Below are 10578 nucleotides of genomic sequence, written 5' to 3'. Positions count from 1 at the left end.
TCTTCTACCAAGACCCAAATGTTTTTGTAAGTAAAATGATAGTTTTTCCTTCTTTTTGACTATTACAAACAATACTTAGTCTAACTCATCGTTTATGTGAATGTATCACAAAATAAAGTAAAATAGGAAAATGATATGATAGTCTTCTACCAAGACCTGAATGTTCTGTAAGTTAAAATGATGGTTTTTCCTTTCTATTGACTAGTACTAAAAGTACTTAGTCTAACTCGTCGTTTATATGAATATATCACAAAATAAAGTAAATAGGAAAAAGTACTAATGTAAGTGTTATCCCGAGGTACTAGGGCTAACACGCCATCGCGTAAAGCGAAACGTATAACCTATCACAAAATAAAGTAAATAGGAAAATATACTAAAGTAAGTGTTATCCCGAGGTACTAGGGCTAACACGACATATATAACCTAATGAACATCCGAAGATTGTCCAATTGTCCTCTGTAGTAGCAGCAGGGTGGAGGAAGGGTTAGTCCCGTAATTGACTCCTAATATAAGTAATAACCTTAGGCATCCGTAGATGTGCATCACCCACCGATGCTAACAGCTGGGTTCCGGAATGGTTAGTCCCGTCCATATATCCCGAGGTACTAGGGATAGGGTCCCGTCTAGATATCCCGAGGTACTAGGGATAGGCAGGAAAATTTACTCAGAAGGTACTAATAAATCATCCTCGCCACTCGAGATACAAGTATTCATGTTAATATACATAGGTAAATGTATCTACATAAAGGTACTCATGTAATGTGTTCATGTAAGCGTATCCATGTATCATGTAAGCATATGTAAACGTACTCATGTATCATACAATCATATGTAAATGTACTCATGTATCAGGTAATGTAATGGTATAGACTCATGAATGAACTGACTCTTGTGAGATTCCTTGTAATAGGAATAATGTTTTGTTTCTTCTAACTATCCCTATGATAATTAACTGGAAAGTAATTGGTTGTTAAAGTATATTTATGCACCCTCGTTACACCAGGGTGTGGGAAACTAAACGAAGGATGAAAACTATAACATCAATACATATATAAGAACATATGCGTATAAGTGTAGTTTTGCTCAAGAAGGTAAAAATAATGGTTTTACAAGATATCTAAGAGTTTTGAACAATAATTAAGAGTGACTTGATGTCATTTTAATAAACATTTCAAAACTAATACTTTTGTTATCAAGGTATTTTAAGATAGAAAACCATTTCATGTATCACATTTTGAAGTATGTGAAATCTACTAGATGAAAACACAATTATAAAATACATAAGAGTGATTTAATAACATATTGTTTTGTACTTGTATCCCCCCCCCCCATTAAAGCATTTAAAATCATTTAAAACATTGATTAAGGGGTATGAACTCACCTGGTGTGAGTGGTTCTAATGGGTACGCGTGTAGGGATGAGAAGTTCCACGAATGAAGTCCTGAGACACAATAAGTCCTAAATGACATATAATGACACATATTGACATGAATATAGTGTTTATAACATCTATATGAAAGGAAACACATTTCGGGACTAGGTAACACCTTGACCAAGTGTTGGAATCACATGTGATTCAACATAGGAAGGTATAAAGGCACTCACATGAGTTTACTACCATGATTTCACGGCCAAAGGGAGTTTACAGCCGTAAACTCATGGCTACTCATGTGGGATTGCAAGTTTGAAGGCTAGGGAATGATTTAGGGACATTAGCTCTAACTTAGGATGAAGAAAACCCACTTTCTTTGAAGTTCTAAGGAGTTCACGGCCCAATTGAGTTTACTACCATAAACTCATGGCCATTTATGTTTATGAAGGTCCTAAAGGTCATAAGGAAGCATTCTAATTTCAAGCCTAAGCCTTTGGAAGTGTTTGTGGCATCAAAACACCCCTAACTTGAGTTTACGGCCCACGGACCATTTGGTCATGTGTTTGCGGCCGTAAACACTCATGGGTGTTGATATTTTTATTATTTTGGATCCTAGACACATCAAGGTAAGGTGCTATGTTTGTCTCTTGGCTTAATGAAGGTCTTTAGGGCATTTTGGTACCCTAATATGGAGTTCACGGCCCAAGAACTTCCTTGGCTGTGAACACCATTTCCTTGGTGTTTTGAGGTTGCTTTCTATCCCTAAACTCATTAGTGTACAAGTCCAATTTAGTCTCTTGGCTTAAGGAGGGTTTTTAAGGTATTTTGGCACTTAAACATGGAGTTCACGGCCTAAGAACTTCCTTGGCCGTGAACTCACTTCTAGCCATGAATCTTAATTGTTTTGTGGTCTAAAACATGTAATGGAGGCTTCTAGTTTGAGTTCTAAGGCTTTGAGGGTCATTGGGACACTTTTGGCCCTTAAAATGGAGTTTACTCCCCAGGTGTTCTTGGGCGGTAAACTCACAGATCTTCTTGTTCTGTCGTGATGTTGATGTTATTATGCATAATCTAAGCTATATAATACAACTAGATTGAAGTACTCACGATTTGGGATAAAAACCCGAAGATCCATGAGAGAGAAATTGGCTTTTCTCTAATTGGAAATGTAAGTAGTGAATAAATATGGTTCAGTTTTCTATATGTAGTCCTGAGATTTTTAGCAGAAAATATTTTATTCCCGGAATGAACTCTAATATCATAGAGTATTGGAATAACAGTGTTGCACAAAACCCTAGTGCATCCACTCTCCTGATATCTCCTTAAGTGTAAATCCTAAAAAACTCAAACTTATACCTAAAGTCTGGAATTTCCCTGTAACTGTTCTACCTTCTATTGGCTTGATATGGTTTGTTTAGAATGGAAATTTCGGGTTGTCACAATAATCTAGAAGATAAATCCTGAGAGGCTGTCAAGAGAATAAGCATGAGAAATATATGTGTATCAATAGCTAGTGTTACGGTTCTTCGATTACGGTGAGTTTCACTCTTCTATATGTGATACTCAATGTATATAGTTATTATAAAACAAGTTCATGTTAAGATATTATGATATATATTATATGCTATTATTTACTAATAGTAATTATGTGTAAACATGTTGTATGTGTAATTTTTACTGGTTGACAGTAAAAATGTTATGTTGTATATTATGTATTAGTAAATGTCATTACAATGATTATTATATGACATGCTCGATGAACAACTGTAGTTAAACAATAGATGTTTCAGGAATTATTGTAGTTAAACAATAGATGTTTTAGGAATTATTGTAGTTAAACAGTAAATACGTTATAATGATTATATGCATGTGGTAAAATGTATAGATTGTAAACTCACTAAGTGTTGGCTTATCAAATACTATTAACATTTTTACAGGAACAAGGGGAAAAATCTAGCTTGACTCCCATGACAATTGCATTAATCTTATAAATTATGTTTAAAAATCGTTCGTTGTTTATTTCAATAAATCATGTTTTATGTAATAAAGCTTAACCTGGATTTATATGTGTTTATTTAAACTCTTAAAAATGTCACCATTTTATAAATGAAGTTTTATTATTATTTGAATGGGGACCAGATCATATATTTTTTTATTATAGTAAGGGTGTTACATTTAATTAATATTATTTCAATTAATTATTAGTTAATTTAAAAACTGAAAAAGAAATCATTAACATCAAGTCAGTGTTTTTACACTTGTTAGGGGCCAATTACGCAACAAAAAACATTTATCAGGAACTTACTAGTTAAAAAATAAGTTAATGAACAAATATGTAAACTCCTACAAACCACATGGACAGTCATGTAATTTACTCTAAATTTTATTTCACAACTAAATAATTTGTTTTTTTTTATTCTTCTATAAAGTAGACCAATATTTTAATTATATGTGCTTTTTAAAATGTTTCGACTCTTGTAAACCAAATTATAAAAACCGTTAGATTGGATCGAATTGGAATTTAGAGATCTTGATAAAAAAAAAAAAAAAAAAAAAAAAAAAAAAAAAAAAAGATATCCCATGATTAGTTCATAAATTTTGGAAAGGGCAAAGCGCAGAAAAACATAATAATTTATTTATCAACATTTATAAAAACTTTTATATTTTATTTATATGCAAACATCCCTTAAAATTTTAGTTACATTTCAGATTTATCCAAATATCAATTTTTTTTATCCAAATATTTGTTGTTTTATGACATGTCATTGATCTTCTTCGTTTTCAGATTAACATGGAAAAAAATAAACAATGTTACTTATTTTTGCTTAAATAAATTGTCATTGAGTAACTGATCTATTCCTCACGTTTTATCTTAGTCAAGAGACAACGTCATTTATTTTTGTTTTCATGTTCATCATAAAACGATAATAATAAATGTCATGTTACAAAAAAACATATATGTATATATATATATATATATATATATATATATATATATATATATATATATATATATATATATATATATATATATATATATATTCTATGGAAAACAAAAAAAAATTTAAAAAACTCTAAAAATCATAAAAATGCATATAAAAATACTTACAGATCACAAAACTTTTTTTGAATTTTTTTTTTTATAAAAAATCACAGCTTTTTCTTAAATTTCGCTGAAAAAAAAAATCAATTTTTTTTATAAAAAAGAAAATTCAAAATTTTTTTCAGGGAATTTGTATAGAAAGCTGCGATTTTTTATAAAAAAATTCAATTTTTTTTTTTTGTGATTTCTAATTATTTTTTTATGCATTTTAATGATTTTAGGGGTTTTTTTAGGATTTTTTGTTTTCCAAATAACCCTTCCCTATATATATATATATATATATATATATATATATATATATATATATATATATATATATATATATATATATATATATATATATATATATATAATGAAAGATAACTGAAAATGTAATGAAATTTTTTTATATAAACATAATATAAGTATTTTTCTAAATGACCATTGATAAAGAATTATGATTTTATACATTTTACCCAATCAGAAATACGATCCTAATTAGAAAAGGTTACAGTTATTACAAGCATTCGACAATCACTTTAATGTGAATATTTTATTGGACTTGCAAGAAATGGGTTATTTTGTTAATTATAGCTTACCTGTTTTAAAAAGAGAAAATAGTTTTCTTGAAATTACGTAAACAATCAGTTAACAAAAAGATAATTTAGGTTAAGTTCTACATAAAGCCAAGAATTACTTAGATTGAAATAAGAACCTTTTTATTGTCTCATATAAATATATTTCAAAAAATTTACAAACCAAACATAATTTAAAATTAACGGATAGCATTCTAAATTTTAATTTTTACTGACCAAGCATATATAGATTCCAAATAAGAAAAGTAATTCATACTTTAATCTTACTAAGGTTGAAGTGTATACTTATCACCACACACACATGATTGATGTCGAGCTGTTTCATGGGAGTAAACACCGCCCCCCTCTCTTGTGGAGCTAATGTGATGGGTGTCTTGTGACCTCCTTCACCTCTCTTCTTTCTTGGTGTGGACATGTTAGATGAGATGCTCACACTCTTCATCTTGAGCGGAATTTTAAAGTCATGGCTTACTTTTAAGAGCATTTTTATCCAAACTTTAAAAAAAGTTCATCTTTTGTCAATCCCTTTGGAAAAGAAGAAAATGTTGCCGTATTTTTTTGGTAAAGTTAAAAACGGGAGCATCTTGGAATTTTCCAACATTTGTCAACATTTGCTAATTAAGAAAATCCAAAATACATAATTTAAGCCACACAAAATGACTACAACTCACCAAAATACGTGTCTCTAAGTATAAAAATATGATTATTAGTCAATATCGATTCATAAATAAAAGTTATACAGTAAACCAATTATTTGAAAACCAATAAAAAGATTAAATATTGCATAAAGTTAGCATAAATGGTAATTTAAATTGAGAAAGAAACGAAACTTCTCCATCAACATAGGAGAAGAAACGGGTCTTAAATAATATAACTCATTACTAAAAAAATCGTAATTACAGAGTATATGATACATATATTTGTTTATTTCTTACTATATGTTAGCAAATTTCTTACACTATCTGAAAACAAGAAACAAAATGTTGGAAATATTATTAATAATCATAAAAATATATTAAATATTGAAATTAATGCGTACATATCACAACTTGAAAATGATCACTAACCGGTTACCTTATAAATAATAAGTCTTTATTAGACAATTTTTTTTTTAAATCCGAGAATAATTAACTACATTTTAGAGTATGACTATTGACATAAAAGATAGTCTCCAACACACTTTCACCCGGCTTGTCATTGAACCAAAGAAAAAATACAATTCATAAATCGTTGGTAATATCTCTGTTACTATCGGCCTAGATCAAGCCAGTTTTTACTAGTTTTTTTGGTCTTTATACAATTTTCACTGTTGGGCAAATCATTGTTAAGAACTAACACATGACGATTTTTCCCGCCAACCCTATCACTAAAACTGAGTTTCACCCACTTGTGAGGCAGTTGTCCCAAACCACATGTTGTGTGGCATTGATCTACAACTGTCTCATAGTTCTCTTGACTTCTCTTGATTTGATAACCATGTTATGTCAAAATTTTGAAAATTCGGTTATGACTTCTCTTGATTTGATAACCATGTTATGCCAAAATTTAGAAAAATCGGTTAGATGTACTTCCAAAAAATCTACAAAGAGGCTCATTGCTATTTATTGATGAAATTTAGTTCGAGGATTTTGGAATGTGTACTGAATAATAGGAAAAACCAAAATTAAATCCCTAAAGAAAAAGAAAACTACTTTGAAAATCATAATTCAATTCTCAAAATCAAATAAAGCAAATTTCAAAAAAAAATGTCAAAATGTAAATGGTGCTCTAAGAAATTAAACGAGTACCAACATTCGGCATAAGCAAAATTTTGAAATGTTTCATTTCAGAAAATAGATTCTTAAAAATCAACTAATTTCAAAAACGTCGAAGGAGTTCGAAAATTCTGTTTTTCGAGTTAGCTTCACATCACATAATGGGCATATGAAAATTTAAGACCATAATCGGAAAAAAAAAAATCAAGTCATTTTGAACATTTTATGACAACTTCAAAAATCCGGATTTTTAAAAATAATTATGGACAATTGGAAAGTACGTGATATAAGGTGTGAAAATACGGTTAATAACGTGAATTTCCGTAAACTTTTTATATTAATTAAATAAAAGACACTAGTAGCAACATATATTGATGTGATGTGGTACCAAGTAGATCAAGTTAACAAACTTTCACTAAATCAAATGAGACAAAAAGACAGTTGTTTTGAAAGAAACAGAGCACATGCTGGAGCTGGAAACCCACAGCCAAAACCACTGTACTATGCCTCCATGTGCCAATTTCCATGAACTGTCCCTCCTATACCCCTCTACCCCTACCCCACCCCAACCCCTACCCCTAGAAATCCACATTAAAGAAGTATTAAAATCCACAAAGGGCACACCAGTCTCCAACTCCCAATGGAAATTTTCAAAACTTTAAGTTGTTTTTAAACTGTGATTCACATTCTCATGCTTTAATAGTGGGGTATATGCTCAGAGATACCTATCCATAGATTCTATGCTTAAATGGATTTTGTTGGATCCTTTATTGCTCAACTGCATCATTTAGTTGTACAATGTGTAGTAAAAGTTGTACCTAAACCCTTGGTTCCTGTTTCATTTAATGCTTTCAGTGATACAAGAAATAATAGTGTGCTTTCACTTATTTAGTTATTATAGTTATAGCATCCTACTTTGAACTTTGATGTTTTCTATCCTATTATAGCAATTTGTTGCGATAATAGAAAGAAATGAAAGTAGCATGCTATAATACAACAAACAGAAGGATTGAATGTTGTTGGATCGGACTCAAAGAAGGGTTATTGAGATCTGAAAATGATTATATTATATGGCTAGAATCTAGATCAAGGGCATGTCACATGTCGTGGGAGATATATTATAAACTATTTGTTTTAAATTAAAAGAGTTAAATAATCAAAGAGTACAGATAATCAGATATAAGTTGTAAGAATATTAAATTGGCTTTTAAACAACAAAGATGATTTGGTGCTTGATGAGTTGGGTAGGATTCTAGTTAAACATGTCATGTGACAAGCATCTTTTTTAATAATAATTAATTAAGGTGATATTAATTTATTTTTCTCAATACGACATTATACTTTGAAATTCAGGCCATATTACTACCTTTTCAAAGTAGAGTGATATAGTAAGATGCCAGAAAGTATGCTCCTATTTTTTCATGTAATTCTATCATTCATTAATCGCTATCTAGCATAAAAGGAAGATGAATCAGATAATAAAAAAAAAGATCAAATAAATGCAAGAAATAGATTTCTTGAATTTTTTTTACATTATACTCCACAATATTTTCAAATTAAGGTATTGTAATTAAAGAATCTACATAATTACAGAATTATATTTTCAATACTTTGTATCGGTGTGACGTTACTATAAGTCTATAATTAAGTAGATTTCTTGAAATATAATTCTATAAGATATTACTTTTTTTCATTTACCCAAATCTTAAGGGCTACCCCATCTAACATCCTAACTTGGGACCCACAACACTTATGAGCTCCATCAACATATAAAGTTCCAAGATTATATCCCAGAAATACTACTGACCTTACTGTTGAAGACATAATTAATGCCAACATCTGCTAAAAGACAATTACAGTTGGTTTACCCCGATAAATTGCCAGCAAATCATATCAAATAAAAGATTACTATGTTGATTTTTCCCCAAATTTGAATAAATAATCCTCAAACAGGCTCCATTCAATACAAAAAAAATTGAAAAGGAAAAAGATTGATCTTCAAGATTAATCGCATAAATTAGGAAAAGATTTAGATCTATCCAGAAACAGAGATTAAATTAAAAACAGGAGATTGAACTAATAATTAAGATAAAGGGCACAAAAGAGCTAAGGTTTCACAAAAACAAACTATTAGTATTGAGAATAAACCTCAAATACTGCCGATGTGATCAAGCTTCTTGAGGTTTTTCAGGCTTTCTGCAGAGGATCATATGCATCGGAGTGAATATTCCGGTTTCTCCACCTCTGGTGAGATAATCCGCTGTTTTGAAGAGCATTTCGTGGACATCAATGGTGCCTTTGGGTGCAACCCCTAGCGTTTCGAGCACCATGACTACGATATGGTTCCTCCAGTAAGCAAGTCTTCCCATCTTCAACCTCGACCACCATGGTCTCGCCGGAGGCTTTGCCAAATCCTTCTCTTTTACCACCTCAAACCCTACCTTCTTCGCTGTCTCTGCAATATCGGAGTAACTCCTCAATCCAGGCAAGGCGTCGCCTCTCTCGATCCCCTGAATGATGTCTACATGTTCTGGATCTTCACCTCTGTACAATTCGGTTGTCACCCATTCATACGAAACGTACAGCGATCCAGGCTTTAAAACCCTAAAAATCTCGCTGTAAACATCTTCGAGCTTTGGCGCGTGGCAAGTCGCCTCGATTGAGTACGCGCCGTCGAAGCTCTCGTCTTCAAAAGGCATTTCTAAAAAGTTCCCGCATACGACGTCGCATTGCTTGTCCAATCCTGCTTTTTTGTTGTGAGCCTTCGCTCGGCTCACCTGATACTCGTTAATCGTAATTCCGACAACATTGCAGCCTGAATGAGCTGCGATTGCACGCATCGGACCTCCAACGCCGCATCCAGCATCGAGAATCTTCTGGCCAGGTTTTACACCGATCAGATCTACAGCCATCTGTTCGTGGATTTTAGTCGATTCGAGGTTCGATTTCCCAGGGATCGCAGGTGAAAAGTGAAAAGATTGCCCCCAGCCCCATTCGTAGATGTCAGTGACGAGATTGTAGAAGGTATCGACAAAGGCGGGGACTTTTTCTGCTTTTTCAATCTCTTTAGGGCGGCGGAAGAAAGACCAATACTCGTTGTAATTCTCTTGGACTTGTTCACGGTCGATGGAGCCACCGGAGAGATCGACGGCACGTTTTCCCTTTTGTTCGGCAGCTCCGAGCATGCAAACGAACCAGTAAAGGCCGCCGGCGAGGAGAGAGGCGGTGCAGACAAGGGCGATGGAGTCCATGATTGTAGAGAGAGAGAAGGGAGATAGTGAAGTTGTGGAAGAAAGTGAAGACTTTTATGGTGGAGGATTCCTATGGAATGTGGGTTTTTTTTCTACGTGTGGCTTTCAATGAAAGTAACGGTGCATTTCCTAGTTGTCTTTAGTCGACATTTTAAAATGAATTATCGATCTAATTTGTCAATAAAGTTTTGGTTTTTTCATTATTTAGTCCGGTTAAAATGTTAAAATAGATAATAACTTAAAAGATAATATATTTTTTGTTTTATAAATATTTAGTCATTCATTTTTTATTTTGTCCATATTTTTTCATGGAGCTTGTTGAACTAATCAAAATTCAAATAACATCCTTATGACCTGATATCAGAGGTTTGATCGTATTTGATAGCTCCGGTCATCTTTTCCGGCGAGACTCCGGTAGGTCTCCAAAGTTCATGATTTTTTTTGGCTTAGTCAAGAACTCTGGTATATTCTTTCATTCTCACTTCCTTCTCTTTACTCGTGAACTCAAGAACTAAGATCTGTG

The 10578-nt window shown here is 32.1% G+C and overlaps 1 protein-coding gene across 1 annotated transcript; it reads right to left on the bottom strand.

Annotated features, from left to right (window-relative positions):
* Nucleotides 1-8795: 8795 nt before the first annotated feature.
* Nucleotides 8796-10146, bottom strand: LOC111914976 (24-methylenesterol C-methyltransferase 3). Its single transcript, XM_023910683.2, has one exon. The coding sequence runs from the start codon at nt 10053-10055 to the stop codon at nt 8973-8975; it is 1083 nt and encodes a 360-aa protein (XP_023766451.1). The 5' UTR covers nt 10056-10146; the 3' UTR covers nt 8796-8972.
* Between the last annotated feature and the right edge of the window lie 432 nt (nt 10147-10578).

Source organism: Lactuca sativa, chromosome 8, assembly GCF_002870075.4.
Source record: "Lactuca sativa cultivar Salinas chromosome 8, Lsat_Salinas_v11, whole genome shotgun sequence".
Lineage (NCBI taxonomy): Eukaryota > Viridiplantae > Streptophyta > Magnoliopsida > Asterales > Asteraceae > Lactuca > Lactuca sativa.
This window is presented reverse-complemented; position numbering and strand designations above follow the sequence as displayed.

Bases quoted from the DNA above. Each gene is read 5' to 3' on its own strand.
- LOC111914976 (XM_023910683.2), bottom strand. From the start codon at position 10,055: ATGGACTCCATCGCCCTTGTCTGCACCGCCTCTCTCCTCGCCGGCGGC.